The sequence below is a fragment of the Lethenteron reissneri genome, chromosome 2 (genome assembly GCF_015708825.2).
Source record: "Lethenteron reissneri isolate LAM-NWPU_2019-01 chromosome 2, ASM1570882v1, whole genome shotgun sequence".
In the NCBI taxonomy this organism is placed as follows: Eukaryota; Metazoa; Chordata; class Hyperoartia; order Petromyzontiformes; family Petromyzontidae; genus Lethenteron; species Lethenteron reissneri.
In genome coordinates, this window is record NC_083780.1 from 14,031,806 (window position 1) to 14,052,193 (window position 20,388).

A 20,388-nucleotide genomic window follows, 5' to 3' on the forward strand; every position below is an offset into this window, starting at 1 on the left:
GCATGCACGCGATGCAGTGGCCGTCTTTGTTTGACGGCGAGCCGAACGCTGCTGTTGCTGCTGTGATGATGACCGGAGTAGCCGTGAAGATGGTTTATGTTCCCTGACGAGGGAACTTCTTTCGCACCGTACGTAGCCAACCGTGCTAATCGGGGGTGCGGGCTGAGACCCAGGAATGTGTAAACGGGTATATCCCATCTCCTAAATGACGTCACGCACCTATTGGGGGGGGGGGGTCAGACATTTGTGACGATGTGTGACGAGGGGGGGGGGGGTGAGAAATGTGACGTCACTTAAAAATGCGCAACTTTGAATAAATAACAACACTAATTGTTACAACAACACTCCTACAACATCATAGTGCAGCGCCACATTAAATACGCACTACAATGACAATAGTTCAAAGCGATTTGAAGCATGTTTTATTTTCAAAATGGAAATATGGTTTGGGGGGGCAAAGCTTTGTGACGTCATATTTGAGGGGGGGTCTGACTTTTTGTGACGCCGTGTGACGAGGGGGGGGGGGGTAAAAAATCGTCCAAAATCGTGTGACGTCATTTATGGACGGCCCCTTAAAGGCTGCTGGAAAGACAATAAATAGGCAGATGGTCTAAAACAAACTTTATTTGTAAGGTGGATTAACATCGCTCGTTATGTAAGAGGTGGCGACGGCTACGAGAAGCCTTCCTCCTGCAGTGGATTGACCATGCCTGATGATGATGAGACACAGAAATTAATTCTGGTTACGTTTGCTTTGAACCATAATGATCCACACCAATGCAGCATGAGTTTGGACGTAAGATTGCTTTTTGATGACGAACACGTTACCCACATACTCTTAGGTTTTTTCGGTAAAGTCACGCAAAAAAAAACCTAAGAGTATGAATCCTTGCAGTCACGAAAGCTTCAAATCTAGAAAACGTTACCCACAATGCAGCATTCTGCGCCTCCAATTCCGATCCCACCGCGTTCCGCCACCCCTATAGCCCCCACCACCCCTACACACCCCTCGCCATCCGACCCCCTCCCGGATCATTTGCATGTGAATGGAAATCGCCCTAGCGGAGTCAGCAGATTCTATGGCCAAGGGCGAGGGGAGGTGTTAGGGAGGGGAAAGGAGGGGGGGGTAGAGGTGAGGGTGGGAGAGGGGAGGTGGAGTAGGGGGGAGGGGGGGAGGGCGGAAAGTAGGAGGGAGAGCGTTAAGGTGAGGATGGAGGGGGAGGGTGGAGGAGGAGGAGGAGGGAGGGGTTTGTAGAGTGGGAGAGAAGGAGTGAGAGAGAGGTGTGTGGAGGGGATAGGAGAGAGGGTAGAGGAGAGGGAGTTGAGGTGAGTGGCGGGATGGTGAGGAACGGTTGCCCCTGATTCAAGAGCCAAATGGCTCACAGGGCGAAACCAAATAAATGAAACTGAAAATGAAACTGAAAGGGGAACGGGGGTCCGGGTTATGGGGGGGGTTAGAGAGTTATGGTGAAGTGGGGGGAGGGGCAGGTGTGGTGAGGTGTGGTGAGGTGTGGTGAGGGAGTGGTGTGGTGAGGAAGCCCACGGTTAAGTAAGGACTATGGGAGAGCAGCGGCAGACTAACGGGAGGGAATCGGGTGATGTGGGAGCGGGGAGTTGGCTGTGAGCGCCCCACGTGCTCCGCCTTGCGGAGAAGGCGAGGACTGACGCCGAGTGGGTCACGTGGGTCGTGTCGAGTCACGTGGGTCGTAGCGAGCACGTGGCACGCGCAGTGCTCGGGTGAGTGAGTGATGAGGAGTAAAGTTATATCAGATGCGCGGCCACCAGCGCCACAGCGATACACGCACCAATCTAAACTTGAAGTTTTCGTGACTGCAGGGATCCATACGATTTGGTTCTTTCGGTAAAGTCACGACGTTTCGATTGCAAAAACATTTTCTTGCTGTGGGTTTCCCACCTGATGATGATGATTGCTTGTGTTGCAATCGAAACGTCGTGATTTGATTTATTTTATTTTATACCTACGTGACTTTACCGAAAGAACCAAAGAGTATATACGTACCACCATCACCGCTACCAGCACCATCACCAGCACGACCACTAATTACATCACCAATAACAGCACCACCATCACCAGCACGACCACCAATCGCCTACAACAGCAGCACCACCAGCAGCAGCATCACCATTACCATCACCAGTACCACTACCTGCACTTTAACAGACTGTAGGGGCAAGGGCTGTTAGCGATCACCTACGAAAGTGGCGATGTTTCCACACCGCCACCAGGTACTCGTGTGAGGCTGAGCTGACCTCGGGGAGGCCCAGGACCGGTTCAGATAATTATCTTAATTATAATTAATCGTCACTGATGTTGACCGTGGAGGGGAATCAAACTCGGGTCGCCGCGTTCGTAGTGCAGCGCGCTAACCGCTACACAAAAGATTTGACACCAGGACCAAAGATACCACCACCATCGCCATCGCCACCATCACGAGCACCATCTTCACTATCACGCACCAGCACCGCCTCTGCTATCACCACCACCGTCATCATCACCGCGCGCGTTTAGTTTTTTTATTCGATTTCGTTTTTATTGGAAACAGATTCAGCCGCTCTCGTGATGTGCGTCACCTCAGGGGGTTCATAATGGCCACGTCGCAGCCACTTGTCCAACACCTCCGTCTTAGAAGGATGAAGGTGCCGTAGGCAGGAATTAAGAACACCTGGGATTAACAATGAACCCTACGATTAATTAATTATATAAGGGTGCCCTAGTCTGGCCCTATGAACTCACGGGTATCAATAATTGACCCGAATAATCTTTAAAAGTGCCTTAGCCTGGATCTAAGAGCCGCAGACATTTAAAATGAATCCTAATAGTCCTAAAGTATGTAAGTTTAAACCTCCCGTTGATCACGTGACTTCTGCGTGGCCACGCCCACTCTGGATCCCTCCCCTCTCGCTGCTGCCCCCTACGAAAACAGACGCCGCTCGGTGCGGCTCACCACTGCTTTTCCCTCTCATCCCTCTCCTCTCATCATCACCCTGTCATCATCATCACCCTCTCATCATCATCATCACCCTATCATCATCTTCGCCCTATCATCATTACCCTCTCATCATCACCCTCTCATCATCATCTTCACCCTCTCATCATCATCATCACCCTATCATCATTACCCTCTCGTTATCATCATCACCCTGTCATCATTACCCTATCATCATCATCACCCTATCATCATCACCCTCTCGTTGTCATCATCATCAGCCTCTCATCATCCCCCAACAACACGGCCCGATCTCATTCTCCTCCTCCCTCTCCTCTTTGCCTGCCGCTCACCTTGAGCCACGCCCTCCTCATCGTCCCTAACGGCATGCCCTTCCCTCTCCCCTTCTTCCCTCTCCCCTTCTTCCCTCTCCCCTTTCCTCTCCCCTTCCCTCTCCCCTCCCCTCTCCCCTTCCTCGCCACGCATTATATCTAGTCATACCCCGATTTACGTCACTCCCCCTTCTACGTCGTTTCGCAAACACGTCGTCACTTCAATCTGAATACCGCTGCCTCATCTGCGTCGCCTCAACCCCACACTTACGTCGCTGACGGCATCGTCCGACCTTTCTCGTTATCCGTCGCCTTTCAGCCCTCGCCTCCACCTACCCTGTACACTAACACATACATTTACCGTGCTGTAGAGCACAGTATATTATTTACGTACGGTATTTTGTTGATTTTTGTTTCTAGTTTATTGTATTTTATTGTACCCTGTAGAATTTGTATTCAAGTTTACGGCTGTACGCTGGTGTTCAGTTCAGTATTTTTTTTGTAATTTAACGTAACTTTGTGGGTACGTCTGGGACAGTGCTGCTCACTAACTTTAAGAAGGGGCACTTTCGCCAGATAAGACATCACCAGTTGTGCGAGGGCCGTCACACAATGTGAAGCCGTTGGTGGTTTTTGACATAGCTCGATGATGATGGGGGGGGGGAGGGTGTTTTCACTTGTTGTGTTTTGTCGGGATGCCGCACGTCAGGGGCCGCCAGTGGCCCAAGTGCCTCTTGCAGTGAAGGTCACCACTCTAGGATGAAGACGCGAACACACAGCGCGTCACCGTACCCTCCGCTGTCTGTGTTTAGCGCTCGTTGAACAAACATGGCTTCGATTTACGTTGATCGTCGTCGCATCTTTCTGGAACGTAACCCCCCCCCCCCCCGCTGTAAACCGGGGTATTATGCCCGTATGTATAATATCAGTGGTCGTGCGCCACAGGTACAATGGGCTGTGATGATCCATACAGCATTGAGCTACGTGACCCTACCGTACCACGTGATATAGCAGATGGGATCTACGTATGTGTGTCCTGTATATGTTGGACTTCTTTCGCACCGCACGTAGCCAACCGCGGCTAATCTTACGCGTGAAGGACTCCAACCAATCACAGACAGCAAGAACCAGGAAGCTACCGTGAAAAGAACTCGTAAAATCAGAGAACGTGTCACTAATTCCGTCCGATCACAAAACAACGCTAAGCAGGAAGCTACTTCGCATCCGTAAACGACAAGAAAACACCAACACAACTGGCCAGGGGAAAAAAACATTAAACCACACACACACACGGGTGTGTAGCGCTGCATGTGTAGAAGTTCTCAGCCTTATCCAGACCACCCGCTCTAAATAACTGAATGTGTGGCCATATTATACATTTTGGGGTTTGAACCACCGACTCAAAAAAGTGGTTGAAAATGTTGGCATCCTAACAACAGTTCAAGTTCAAAGTTCAAAGTTCATTTATTAGGTAAAGCCCTGTGAGCCATTCGGCTCTTGAATCGGGTGCAACCGCAACAACAATAGATAGATTCTGGCTTGAAGCCAAGCAGGGCCAGGGGCGGAGCTAATGACGCGTTCATTGCGTGTGACGTCAGTCGGTGCATTGTGAGGACAGCGTCATGTAATCTACGCGCCCCTCGAATCGGTTCATTGCGTGTAACGTTGGTTGCACAGCTGGACTCGGACAGAAGTAAAACAAACTGGTAGCCACCTCTTATCTTCGCACCTGATTGGTTCAAAAGTGACGACGTCACATTTATGCCTCCTCTGTCCAAGACCGAAACAGGAGGTGGATTTCTCCACAACTCTGGCTGTCACCTGATGAGGCTGGTTGTAATTACCGGCGAAACGTCACCGTACTCGAATGGTAAATGTTGTTGTGGGTTTACTCTCCAACACACAACCGGTGTGCCGAACTAGTAACGAATTGGCATGTTTTGTTTAGGTGACAAACCTTTCTAATTGGCTGTATCGGGTGTTGGTGAGTTTAACGACATATTTATATTTACGCGATCTAACCCAAAAACCTCTATTATGCAGAACGACAAAATTGCCACACTCAGTTCTTTTGAAGCTGGTGGTCTGGATAAGGCTGAGAGCCGTTGTCCATGCAATGCTGCTTCACACCACAGGAGACGCTGGTGCGAGCAGTCGCTGTTGAGAGCAGATCGAATTCTCAGTTTTGGAAAACGTCAAATCACTCGATTTGCACTCACACACGATGAGGTCCATTCAAACGACAGCCAACTCTCGATTATCCGCGATCCGATTATTTTTCCAGTTTATTGAATAATGGCTGGGTAGGGAGTCAACGGAGTATGTCTACACGCGTGAGCTGTTTAGATATTATGAGTATAAGCTGCTCCTCACTCGTCCAGGGTCCGTACGTGTGTGCGTGGCTGCACGTCGGCAAGTAAAACGGGGTCCGGTGCTTTGAGCATCAATGACAGCAGACGTCCACCAGCTTCCCCGTGTTCGCACCAGCGCCCCGTGTGGTCGTAAACACGTGGTCCTAGCCTCATTTACGTACGGTGTGAATTGTCCACGGTTATTTTTTAAATCCGGACCTCTGTCTCCCCCATGACCCCCCCCCCTCTCTCTCTCTCCCAATTACCCCGGATAACCGAGAGTCGGCTTTGCACTCGATGGTTGAAGTAGGAGATGGACACGGGTGAAGCGAAGGACGAGAGAGAGACGAGGTGCAAATAGACAGTACAATTCATTCTCTAGCATCATATTCATAATAAACGTTTTTTGGTTAGATCGCGTTATCTATAAATGTGTCGCAACCCTCCACCACCAGACATGGCCAATCAGCAAAAATGTGTCACGTCGTTCTCAAACATTGTAAATGTTGTGGTTTCACGCTTCAACACACCGGTGGGCTAAAGCAGTGAACTATTTGTCTTTTGTCAACGTGACACTTTTTTGCTGATTGGCTGTGTCGGGTGGTGGAGGGTTACGACACATTTATAAATAACGCGATCTAACCCAAAAACGGTTATTATGAATAATATTTGTCGCGGAAGCCTGCTACGTGTTAAACGAATTCTCTAGCACTCCACGCTCGCTGGCGACGGGCCGTGTGTGTGTCGCCCCATGCCCGTTCCGCACTTGTTCCGCGCTCGTTCCGTTCCCTCTGCGTTCCATTCTCGTTCTGTTCACACGAGTGGTTTGTCGTCGCGGGTCGAGTCGTCATCGCCTCCGTCCTGGAACGCGCGGCGATCGAACCTGCACACCCGGCCGGCCGGCATCCATCACATCAGTGTGATTATGAATATTATGATGATTGTGGTGATTACGATTATGATGAATGGAGTGATTATGATAGTTATGACAATTCCGCGTGTGTACCCTGCAGGAAGGCCTCATTGAGTCTCAAGACTTTTTTCAGGAGTCTACTGCCAAGTGGTTCGTAGCAGGGTGCGATGTTACTGCTGCTGCGTGAGATTCCAATTGAGTAATTTGCAACGTGATTTTTCGGAGCTGGGATGTTTAATTGGCCACGACCAGTTCAGCATTTTTTAATTTGCAATGGGAGGAAACCGGAAAATCACGGAGGAAATGCATGCAGAACAGAGAGCATACAAACTCCACTCGCTCTCTCTTACACATACACTGCAGAACAGGGGGAGAACACACACATTCCACACAGAGAAAGGCGCCCCAGTCAGGAATCGAACCGAGGTGCCTTCCTGCTGAGTGGCTTGAGTGTTATCACTTCGCTGCCACGGCCACTGCAGCCCGTGACGAGTGGCAGCACCTACTCTTGTGCACCCCACGCAGCGTCACGCAACATCAGCTTCGGACACCACCACCGTCTTGAACTGTTACAGCCTCACGTCGGTTCTCTGCTATCGCCCCCTCGGTGTGGAACTCCGTTTGCACCTCCGCAACATCAAATGCACTCTTGACCTTTAAGTTTTAAGAAACGTCTAACATCTGTTTGGGTCAGGCTTTTCGAGCAGCCCTGAAGCTTGGCTCGGCGCCTCTGAGTTATTGATGTGTCTGCAAAATTTGGCGCGTTATAAATGTCATGATTATTATTATTAGCACCACACGTTCACTCTACGCCAGTGTGCTTTGTTGCAAGGCCCGCGAGCCACTGGCGGTCCCTGGTGCCTTCTAGTGCGGCCCCTGGCGTGCAAACTCCACCCCAATCATCATCACCGTGCTGCTGTCACAAACCCCCAAGGGTTTCAAATGGTGTGGCGGCCCTCACACTGATGATGTCTTGTGATTGAAGAACACTGCTGTCTACACGCGCGCGGGCGTGTGTGCAATCATCAATGTCGAGTTCTATCTCGCATCGTATTGATTCGATGAGAACGAAGCTTGAGTATGAAGTGTCGTTGCCAATTACATAACAAACAAAAACAAACCCTGCCACATTTGTCAGAGGGCTGCCAAAAACTTGAGAAGACAAAAACAGCTCTAAAAGGACTATTTTAACAGCAACTTTCTGATGAGATATACCACGTCTGGCAGGGCTTTCGTTAGCAACAGTTGTGTTTTAGTCACATCGACGCGTAAGGAAAATATTGCGTCCTAAACCCTCCGATTTAACAGAATCGCCACACGAGCGAACGTGCGCCTGAAGCGGTACATCAAAATCCGAACACATTCGCGCACGCGGCAGCTCGACAAGTTTGTCCGCGTCGGGTGGAGGGAGGTTACACGACACAACATTGTAACGACCCGCCCGCCAAACCACCCCCTCCCCTTCCAACCCCCCCTCCCCCGGCCTCACCTGGCCCGTCTCAGCGCCGCCTGTGCGCGTCCCAGGTGAATGGCGCGCAGGCGGTGGAGAGGCGCCGTGCCCCTCGCCGCCATCCCGGCCAGCTGAGACTCCTCCGCGTGAGCCCCGATGCGCCCCAGACGCCGCGCGCCCACGGCCACCACCAGCAGAACGAGCAGCAGCGCAGAGCCGCCCGCGGCGGCTGCCAGGGGGAGCACGCGGGCCTGCAGCTCCAAGGGGACCGCGTCGTCGATCCGCGGCTGCTTCTGTTGCCGGGACTCGGGGTCGAGGCCCCTCGGCTCTGACACCGAAGCGCTGGGGGAGCGTTCGCGTGGGAGAGCACGAAGGGGGGTACCTGTGGGGGTGCGGGGTGGATCTCTGTCAGGGTGGCGCGGTGCTGCCTGGCAGCGTGGAGCTCCCGGGTTCGATTCCCGTCTCGGTGAGTATTTCTGTGTGGAGTCTCGTCCGCGTTCTCCGGGTTCCTCCCATAGCAAACACAAATATCAATCCCCCCATACCGGGTATGTCTATTGGACTTCTTGAGCATCGTACGTAGCCGACCGTGCGGCGGAAGGGCAACAAACTAAAAACAAAAATCTGATCTAAAGAAATTCGTTTTACATCTAGAAATGTAACCGGTATTGGTCTAAAAACATTTTTTGTGAAAAAATAATCAGAAATGTCAGTGCTGGGGTGAGGAGGGCAAGAGAGCCCCCCGTTCCAGATCAACCTCTCCCCCCTCGCCTCGCGTTGTGTTCCACCTGGTAACGTACGGTGCGAAAGAAGTCCAACACACACCTCCGATTAGCACGGTTGGCTATGTACGGTGCGAAAGAAGTCCAACAACAAAGATAAAGATCCCCCGTATAGCCTTAACAGACTGTAGGGGCAAGTGCTGTTAGCGAGCACCTATGAAGGCCGGAACGGTACACGAGGGGGTGGGTGGCCAGCACCACGCCCGACCGCCTTTGTCTCCCTAGCGGCGATGTTTACACACCGCACCAGGTACTCATTTGAGGCTGAGTCGACCTAGGGGAGGCCCAGAACCGGTTCAGATAATCGTCACTGGTGTTTGCCGTGAGCGGGAATCGAACCCGGGTCGCCAAGTTCGTAGTGCAGCGCGCTAACCGCTACACTACCGCTCCCCACAACAACAACAAACGCACACACACACATACACACATACACACACACACATACACACACACATACACTCCCACACACATACACACACTCACACACACACACATACACACACACATACACACACACACATACACACACACATACACACACACATACACTCCCACACACATACACACACACACATACACACATACACACACACACATACACACATACACACACACACATACACACACACACATACACACACACACATACACACACACATACACACACACATACACTCCCACACACATACACACATACACACACACATACACACATACACACACACATACACACACACACATACACACACACATACACACACACATACACACACACACATACACACACATATACACACACGCAGGTGAACTAAGATGGTTGCGGCTGTGGGGAAACGTGATTGGGCCCTGGGCAGGAGGCGTCACGTGGCCGATGGTCGAGACTCAGAGCGGAGTGGCAGCCACGGAACGGGGCCGAGAGGACCTCCACTGGGAGATGGAGCGGTGATGGAATCAGCTCATGGGGCGTAGAGCTTGGAGTGCAGGGAGCTATTTACTCTATATGGGGTGAGGGTGCTATATATGGGTGCAGAGTGCTATATATGGGAGCTATATATGGGTGCAGGGTGCTATATATGGGAGCTATATATGGGTGCAGGGTGCTATATATGGGTACTATATATGGGAGCTATATATGGGAGTTGTATATGGGTGCAGGGTGCTATATATGGGAGCTATATATGGGTGCAGGGTGCTATATATGGGAGCTATATATGGGTGCAGGGTGCTATATATGGGATCTATATATGGGTGCAGGGTGCTATATATGGGAGCTATATATGGGAGCTATATATGGGTGCAGGGTGCTATATATGGCAGCTATATATGGGTACTATATATGGGAGCTATATATGGGTGCAGGGTGCTATATATGGGAGCTATATATGGGTACTATATATGGGAGCTATATATGGGTGCAGGGTGCTCACGCGCTTCGCATCGTCGCCCAGCGAAGCCGGGAGCGCAGCGGCACACGAAGCCGCCGGCCGCGCCGGTGCAGGAGGCGCCGTTCCTGCAGGGCGCCACTCGGCAACCCGCCCCCTCCGCCTCCTCCTCCGCCTCCTCCCCCTCCTCCCCCCTTTCCTCCTTCTTCGCCTCCTTCGCCTCCCCCTCCTCCTCCGCCCCCTCCCCCTCCTCCCCCCTTTCCTCCTCCTTCGCCTCCCCCTTCTCAGCCCCCTCCTCCTTCTCCTCCTCCTCGGCGCAGTCGTGACCATGGAAACCGGGCGCGCACGCGCACACGAACAACCCCCCCCGCCGGGGGGACACGGGGGGCGGGGCTGGGGCGGTGGGGGAGGAGGAGGAGGAGGGGGAGGGAGGAGGAGCGCTCGAGGGGAGGGAGGGGGCCGGGGCGCGCGCGCGCTCTGGGGGGCTGGCTGGTGCCTGCGGATGTCGCTCCGTCTGCGCCTCCGTGTGCTCGTCCGCGTGCTCGTCCGCGTGCTCGTCCGGGTGTTGGTCCGGGTGTTGGTCCGGGTGTTGGTCCGGGTGTTGGTCCGGGTGTTGGTCCGGGCGCTGCGAGGCGGGGGGTGCCACGGACGCGTGCGGCTGTCCCTTCAGGGGCTGTGCGTCCGGGTGTAGGGGCGGAGGCTGCGCATCCTCGGTGGGGTGTGCGTCGGGGTGTACGATGGGGCGCGCCTCTGGGGTTTGTTCCGGATAGGCGGGAGGGTGTTCGTCTGGGTGTGAGGGGAGGGGCGCTGGGGGGTCTGAGGGGAGGGGCGCTGGGGGGTGTGAGGGGAGGGGCGCTGAGGGGTCTGAGGGGAGGGGCGCTGAGGGGTGTGGGGGGAGGGGCGCGGGGGGGTGCGCGCGCGAGCACGCGCCGCCGTTCCGGCACGGGTTCCGCGCGCACGGGTCTGGGTCGTCGTCGTCATGGTAACCGTTGGCCTGGTAACCGGGTACCGGGTGTGGGGGTGACATCACACACAGAGAGACACACACAGAGACACACACAGAGACACACACAGAGACACAGAGAGACACACATAGACACACAGAGACACACAACAACAACAACCGCCGTTCGCCACTAAATGGGAGTGACGTTACCACGGCGCTTGTGCCAGGCTAGGTACACATTGAGGTCACGTGAAGTATCGAGAGCTCGCCGGCAGACAGACTCAGGTGCCGTGGGTTGACTGAGACCGGCAGAAGCACCACCTGTGCACCCAACTGTGCCAACTTGCTGAGTTTTATCCACCCGGCGCTCCGCTCGTTGTTGTGAGCGTCACTCCTCCGCCTTCCGTTGCTGGAGGGCGATTTACTCCAACTGCCCAGTAGCATCCTTCACGAACCTCCCCCACGGCACTGGTACCAGTCATCGACTAGTCCACTCAGCTCCATATCCTCCCGTACCGCATCAGTCCATCTCTTCACCAGCCCATGTCGTGCCCGTTTAGCGCCCTCTATGCAGCCAAACAGAAGCTGCTTGGGCATGCGGTGGCTGGGCATGCGGGCTTCATGACCCAGCCAACGCAGCCTGGCCTGCCGGAGGAGCTCACTGATGGGGCTGTGTTCATATCTGAATGGTGCAAGGCTGCACAGGTGTCGTTAAGGGGTCCACGTTTCACAAGAATAAAGAAGACCCGGAGCTTCGCGTGGAGCGATAGGCCAGGTCGCTGCCACACAGCTTTAAACAGTTGATGTAAGTATTGTGTAATGCCGCTCGATTGATTAAATGTGAGAGCTCGGCTGGAAAAACGCTGACCTCTGAAAAAAGGTCGCCAGGCAGTTCCCTTGGGAGGTCATCTCTGTTCTGCATATGCCACTCATATGAGATGGTTAGCTACTCCCTCGAATATTTGAGGTTCTAAAATCCTAGGCGGATCATCCCCACATTGCCCCGTGATGCTGTATGGGCTGAAGGGTCCCCCCCCTCTGCCAAAACCCTCACAGACATACTCAGCAAATTTTTAACTTGCTCCTGAAGGTCGGAGATCGGATCACCACTCCACCACTTAAGGACGGCGATAGACTGTGACGCTGAAAGTTAAGTTGTTGATGGAATTAAAGAGTTATTTGGGATCACAAGCTCCTGAGCGCGAATTCTAGGGCGAAGATTAGGGCTGTTGTTTTAACACATACCCTCTTACGCATATCAGCAATGTATCTGTTTAATGCTTGCGTAACTTAATTGTAACTGTGCTGTGTCATTGCTTTTATGACCCAGGCCACTCTTGCAAATGAGATTCCATCCTGGTCTCTTGAGTTCTCACCCAGACACACAAAATACACGCGGACATCATTGCCGTCCATGCACCCCTCCCCCTCCCCTCCACATTCCCCCAATAACCCCGCCCCTCCCCCAATCACCCCACCCCTTCCCCAACCACCCCTCCCCCAATTCCCCCCTCTCCCCCAACCACCCCTCCCCTCCCGTAATCACCCCTCCCCATCTCCACTGTCACGACCGCTCCCCAACCCCAATCACCCCGACCCTCTCCTGCCTCTCCCCCGCCCCTCCCCCACCGCCCCCTCCACGTGCCCCCGCCCCCCCCGTTGCGGAAAGGCGCGCGCGCGCACCCACGTGACGCGTGGCGCGTGGGTGCGCGCGCGCGCGCGCCGCGCGCCCTTCTCAATGTCGGGCTCCGAGGAAGTTGCGATTGACCTTGAGTGAGAATTTAACCATCGTCAGCAGCAGCAGCAGCCGCATCGTGTTCATCACCACGCACATTACTCATCACATCACCGACTGGCGCGGTTGGCTACGTACGGTGTGGAAGAAGTTCGCCATACGCACATACCACCACTAGTACCACCATCATCATCATCACGATCATTGTAATCATCGGCAGCATCTTCACTAACATCGTCACACACATCACTAACATCATCGTAATCATCGGCAGCATCTTCGCCAACATCATCCCGAACATCACTAACATTCTCATCATCACTGTCAGTATCGGAATTGTCACTGAATATCGTCATCATCACTGTTAGTGTCATCATCATCATCATCAGCGTCATCACGATCATTTTCACCGACATCGTCAGGATCATCACCACTTACAATCATACCATCAGCATCATCATCATCATCGTCGTCGTGAACATATTATCCTCGTCAATATCAACAGCACCACCACCACCACTAACGCCATCATCAGCACGTGCATCTTCACGTGATATGCTGTCTCACCGTTTCAGTTGCCATGACAACCACGTGACACCCAAGGCGCCCCTCCCCCCCATCCCGTGCACTGTCACGTGATCGCATAGTCACGCCAGCCCCCCCCCCCCCCCCCCACGTGTGCACATGCAAAGACACAAGATCCCCCGTATCGGCTTAACAGTCTTCTGGGGCGAGTGCTGTTAGCGAGCGCCTATTAAGGTCGCCACGGGTTTAGCCAGCACCACGCCCGGTCCTATTTGTATCCCCAGCACTGGTGTTGAGTAACACGCGTTTAGAATATTCCGCTGCCGTGAATGTCCACATGAAGACGAGAAGCCACTTGAGCTACAATTCCTGGTCAGGTCGCTGCTGAAAAGAGCTACTTAGGTGGCTGGGCCTTACCTGGTAAAATACCAAAACATCGTCTGAAGTTTTTGTTCGTTTCAATAATTACAACGCGCACACCGAACACTTTGTTATTCACGCGAGGGTGAGTCCGCCTTCAGGAGGCTCTGGAGCAGAGGTCCAGATGTCACTCATCATTGATGTTGACGGTGGTTGCCAATCGATGTCAGGTCTGCGGGGTTCGTAACGCAGTACGCTAATCACTGCGCCACCACACCCCATACACAAATAACCCCCGTATAGCCGCAAAATACTTTTGTGGCAAGTGCCGTTAGCGAGCACCTACGAAGGCCTGAAAGGAGGGAGTCGGGGGCCAGCACCGCCTTTGTCCCTCTGTTGACGATGTTTACACATTCGCCACTCAATATCGGTGGCGTCACCACGGCGCTTGTGCCAGGCTATGTGCACTTTGAGGCTACAAAGATCCCCCATATAGCCTTAACAGACTGTAGGGGCAAGTGCTGTTAGCGAGCAGCTATGAAGGCCGGAACGGTACACGAGGGGGTGGGTGGCCAGCACCACGCCCGACCGCCTTTGTCTCCCTAGTGGCAATGCTTACACACCGCACCAGGTACTCATTTGAGGCTGAGTCGACCTAGGGGAGGCCCGGGACCGGTTCAGATAATCGTCACTGGTGTTGGCCATGAGCAGGATTCGAACCCGTGTCGCCGGGTTCATAGCGCAGCGCGCTAACTGCTACACTACCGCTCCCCACTACTTTGAGGCTACACACGCGCGCGCACACACACGCGTACAGACACGCGCGCGCGCACAAAAACATGCAGGTACTTGCACGGCGACGCGCTAAGCACTGCGCCACCGCTCCCCCCGCACACATCACACCCACCACCTGTGCGCTGACGGTGTTCAGCACCACGGACAGCAGCAGCAGCAGCAGCGCGACTTGAGCTGCCATCTCGAGCCTCGCAGAATCTCACCTCTTCATTCAACACAACAAACAACAACAACAACGACGACGATTGAGGATAGTGATGACAATGAACCGATAATAATGATCATTGTAACATTTTACGAATGGCCGTTGTTGATGTAGAGCAACAACTGTAATTTGGCATTGATGATAGTGATGTATGATCACGGTGGTGATGATGCATTACGGTGAATATATGATGGTGGCTGCATCATGTTGTTGATGTTGATGATGGTTTGATGGTGATAGCTACGTATTTATTCTGACTCCAATCAAATGGTGACTATGATGTGATTATTAATGTATGATCGTAGCCTGATGCTGTTTCGGGATGACGACGACGATGCTTATAAACATGCGTTGTTTAATGGTAATCGTGAACGTGACAGTGTTGATTTAGTTTAACTGTTATCATACCAATTAACTCGTGATTAGCATCGCCATGATGATGGATTAATACTAATTATAATTACGCAAAACCTTGAATTATGACGGCGTGACGATGGTGAATTTCTGATGACGATTAACAATTGTTTACGATCAGGGTTCGCCGATCATGTCCAAATGTTTTAAACATAATCGTCATGACGACGCGAAATGTTGACTTGTCCATGACGATGGTGGTGAATTGATGATGAGGATCAATTGCTAATGATGTTGATGATGATGATGGTGTTGTTGATGTTGAGCACCCACGTGTGTCTAATCGCGCCTCCACAATGCAGGAATTCCTCGCCGTGTTGACGACCGCCGCTCCGTGTCTGGAGCTCGGGACGCCGGTGACGAATGGATGGAATCGATTCCAGCACGCAGCCAACAGAGACGGTTTTTGGAATCGATGGGAGTTGAATCTCTTCTCTCGGCTAAAGTAATAATTAAAAAAACCCAAGTCAGGTTCGCCGCGATGTGACGATGCTTACGATGATCGTATCGCCCCGTTGTGTACAATATCGTCATATCGTGATTAAAGTTGCGCATCTAATTCGTTTTCTGAAACGTCGTTGTTAAATAACAAGAGCGCAATAATTAAACGTTTAAATAAATATCCCGGTCATCTTCTTGTATAAAATACAATTGTATTTTATTATGTTTTATTTTTATTATTTTATTATTTCCTTTCTACGTGACTTTACCGAAAGAACCAAGAAGATGAATCCCTGCAGTCACGAAAGCTTTAAATCGAAAAATATCCCGTTCTCTACTCGTTGGTTTTTTCGGTAAAGTCACGTCGGTAGAAAAAAGAATAGATCACTATTCTTAAAAATAATAGATCACTATTAAGAATATCGATCTATTATTTTTCTACCTACGTGACTTTACCGAAAGAACTAAAGAGAATGGATTCCTGCAGTCACGAAAGCTTCAAATGAAAATATCCCGTTGCCCATCCAGGTAGTACCTTTCTGTGAAATTCTTTGCGTATGCCATGTGTGTGACACGGCGGTGGTTATACGACTTCACTTTATTGTGAGCTCCATAGTACACCCAATTAATAAATGAACACGAACAATAGTGATAGGTTTTTACCCTTTCAACTGGTACAAAAACTGACACCTTTATACAAGACATCATGTTTGCAATAACCACAACACAAGCAGTCAAAATTCAAACATGATGTCTTGTATAAAGGTGTCAGTTTTTGTACCAGTTGAAAGGGTAAAAACCTATCACTATATTTTGCCACTGGTAAAGGAGATGTCTCAAAGTGAACACGAACAAATTAGCAGAGAACACGTCTCCTTAACATATCTGCCTCTAAACACATAAATAATAATAATATTATCAGAGTGTGTTTTGTGTTTGCATTTTGACCACAAGTAGTGTGGTTAGTGCACACATGAGTCCTTGTAAAACGCTTTCAGTTTTTTTGCCAGAAAAAAGGGGGGAACCCCTATTATTATATTTTGGTACTGACAAAGGAGGTCTAATTATTTAAATATAAATAACAATTTTTTTTTTCTTTTTGGTTCTGTCGGTAAAGTCACGTTATTTAATTTATTTTCTTCCTACGTGACTTTACCGAAAGAACCAAAGAGTAATTCCTGCAGTCACGAAAGCTTCAAATCAAGGTTAAGGCATATTTTTGTTACCCATCCCATCAGTCAGCCGCACGGCCTTCTGGGCCTTCGAAAGGAAGCAGTCTACCTGGGGATCGTGAGAGAGATGGCCACAGCTTTGGCAGAGCCCTCATTCAGCAGTGGATAGGTCATGGAGGAGGATGATAAACCACTCTGCACATATGCACTCCACACTAGAGTACAGTATATGGAATCATGCCAGGTTTCGGGTAATGGTCCTTGTGAAGAAAATATAAATTCGGCGATGTTTTAAGCAATAAAACTTTATTTTCTTTCAAGGTCACAGTGTTGTTAGTGCCCAGTGTGTTGAGTTTTTCGTATTGACTGCAGCTTTTGCATCACTGCCAATGCTACAGCAGCACCAGATAGTCCGTATCAATTTTTGTAATTAAACTATTAAACTTTTTATATTTATTTTACCAGTGAGCTATGTAGCTGTTTTTCAGAAGCGACCAGGCTACAAATGATAGCTCAACAAAGAGGCTTATCACGTGGAAATGTACTGTATATCAGCCATATACTCGAAACGCGTGATGTTGATTCTAAATGTGAAGAGAAAACACGGAGGTCATGGAAAAAAAATCCACGCGCCTACGGGGAGAGAGACATGCAAAGAGGGAGAACACGCAAACTCCAAGTATACAGCAGGCGTCAGGGTCGGCATCGAGCGCACGACATCCTGTATACCAGGCAAGGTAGTTAACATCTCGCCACCGTGACCCCAATATATGGGGAATATCAGAGGGTAATGAAGCACACTCCATTGATGTTCAATACATCTATGCTCTCGCGTCTATGGTGCCTTCACGGCACTGGTCAGCGTGGTGAAGTATGGGCAACCAGCCCCCCTCACCCCGATCCCGACAGCGTGGAGAAAATCTTATGCAGCAGTGGATTGACAAAGCGCTGCACGTGGATTGTGACCCCCCCCCCCCCCCGCATAGCCTACGGGCTCTCCGGGCAGCCGCTGTTAGCGAGCACCTATGAAGGTGACAGCATTCTGCGCATTGAGTGGGCGGTGTGGCTCGAGCACGGTTGACCGCCTTTGTCTTCCGGGTCGCCGGATTCGTCGCGCATTGCGCTAATTAGCCACTACACTGCCGCTCCGGCTAAACACATCCCGCCAATAGGCAACAGCACACGAGGGGGTGGATAGAGGCAGCACCACACCGGGCCGCCTTTGTCTCCCGAGAAGCGATGTTTGCACATCGTACTACAGTTATCTGATGCTGAGTTGATCTAGGGGATTCCCAGGACCCGTTAGGATAATCGTCACCGATGTTGGTGGTCGTGGGCCGGAATTGAACCCTGGTCTCGGGGTTCGTAGCGCAGCGCTCTAGACACCACGCCCCACACTCTCTCACAAAGATGCCCCCGTCAAGTCTTAATAGACCGTTGGGGCAATTGCTGTTTGCGAACACCCATGAAGGTCGGCACGGCACGCGAGGGAGAAGGTGGGTGGCCAGCATCAGGCCAGAGGCACATTCTCACACGCGCACACAGGGCATTGCGCACACACACGCGTACACACAGCATCACACGCGCGTGGGCGCGCTGTGTAACTGGCACCCATCGCCTCGTGCAAACAGCGCGCGTGCTCATTAAGGCGCCTTTAATTGCAGTCTGAGTAACGGCTCCAAAAATACAGAGAACACAGGACGTAATCACGCCCGTGTCAGCGATAATAACAGTGTCAGTGATGATGACTGTCAGTTCTACCATTTCACAGGCATACCCCCACCGCTCCCAGTGCAGCTGTGTTGACTGTTGAGTGGGCGCGTGCGTGTTAGCGAGCTCATATTAAGGCTGTCACGATGGATGTGTGAGCTCGCGGAAGTGGTGGTGGTGGTGGCAAACATCACCACAACCATCACCACCACCCAGCCGCCTTCGTCTCTTGCGATGTCAGTGGTGGTCATGACAACATCACCTACTTAGGGCGCAACGATGGCGAGATATTAACTAAGTCGCCTGGTAAACAGGAGGGCGTGGGTTCAATCACGCGCTTAGAGCATTAGGCTGCTATACATTTCCACTTGATGAGCAACTTCTTTGAGCCATCATTTGTGACAGCCCGGTCACTTCAGAAAAATAGCGACATCGCTCAGTGGGTCTTACTTGGTAAAATAAAATAAAAATAGTTCATAATTGTAGTGCTCCACGATCAGGGTACGCATTACCTAGAGGAGGGTCACGGCGTGATCACATACAGCCTGGCACTTGTGTTGTGAGTCATATTAACGACTTTACTAGCCACCATCAATCTGGATGAATGCCTCCCTCCCCACCTCTCACAACCCAGCAATGTTTGTAATCTACCCAGCACCTGCACCCGAGATGGTCTCATCGCTACATCTCCTCAATTTGGACGTCCATTCCTTTGGCTGCCACTCTGTCGTTAGTCTCGACCATAGGCCATCGTCCCTCTTGGCCGTGACGCGTCCTGCCCAGGCCCACTCACAATTGTTAATACGAGAAGGTGTGGATGATGTATCTGTTACTTGCGTACTTTCTCTAGTCCGCGTGTGCCTTTTTCCGTCTCTAGACGAAATTCCAAGCGCACATCTCTCCACGTTTCTTTTCACACTTTTCACCTTTTAAACGAATAAAACTACTTTTTTTTATTTACCAGGTAAGGCCCACTGGGCTATACAGCTGTTTTTTCAGGCGATATCTGGCCCACAAATAATAGCTCAACGAAGTGACTTATCACGTGTAAATTTATAACAGCCAAATACTCTAAACGGGTGTTTCTAAATGTGGAGGGGAACATGCAAACTCAAAATATACAAGCGCCAGGATCAGGATCGAACTCACGACCTCCTGCATAGCGGGCGAGGTAGTTAACATCTCGCCATTGTGCTGTCATTGCCTTTGACCTGAGCCATGCGTTGTGACGGGTACTGCAAGATGTAACCGTGTCCGTCCGATGCTCCCCACGCTGCATCATTGGCTTCCGGTTGCTGAATGATTACATAAGATTGCACTCATTTCACACAAAGTGCTTGCCACAAATAAACCACACGAGCGTTCTGATCTCGTCTAGGAGCATAAACCATCACGCGAACTCCGGACATCCTTGCAGCGGCAGCGGCTTTTGGCTAAAGCCATCGGACAAAGACGGTGGTCACCGCATCGCGAGGCGCTTTCAGATGCGCTTCTGCGGCCGTCTGGAAAGCTCTTCCTTGCGATATTAGGAAACGGCTAAAGCTACGCACTTTTAAATCGAGATTGATAACACATTTTTTTTAGAACTGCCTTTTGCGTTTAGCGTGTTGTCCTTCCCCGCACCTCTCATTTGCACGGTTGGCTACGTACGGCGCGAAAGAAGTTCAACATACATTACGTACATTCAGGTGGTGCGTCTGCCAGTCATCTCAGTCAATCCATTACAACTGGGTCTGTCCCGTGACCTCCTCCTCGTGCACCTAGGCTGGCACAGCAAGCAATGCATGACATCTGGTTCTGTCCCGTGACCTCCTGCTCGTGCACCTAGCCTGGCACAGCAGGCAACCTATGACACATGGGTCTGTCCCGTGACCTCCTCGTGCACCTAGCCTGGCACAGCAGTCAACCCATGACACCTGGGTCTGTC

The 20,388-nt window shown here is 51.5% G+C and overlaps 1 protein-coding gene across 2 annotated transcripts; it reads right to left on the bottom strand.

The window, feature by feature from the left end:
* Positions 1-499: 499 nt before the first annotated feature.
* LOC133340942 (skin secretory protein xP2-like) lies at positions 500-15,521 on the bottom strand. 2 transcript variants are annotated; one of them, XM_061549476.1, is made up of 5 exons: positions 15,412-15,521; positions 14,635-14,724; positions 10,204-11,152; positions 8,034-8,376; positions 500-6,514 (listed from the first exon to the last, which is right to left on the bottom strand). In XM_061549476.1, exons 2-5 carry the CDS (start codon positions 14,698-14,700, stop codon positions 6,445-6,447), a joined length of 1,428 nt encoding a protein of 475 aa, XP_061405460.1. In that variant the 5' UTR covers positions 14,701-14,724; positions 15,412-15,521; the 3' UTR covers positions 500-6,444. The 2 variants fall into 2 exon arrangements, with proteins under 2 accessions (XP_061405460.1, XP_061405450.1); XM_061549466.1 differs by having other exon boundaries at positions 14,632-14,724.
* Positions 15,522-20,388: the final 4,867 nt, after the last annotated feature.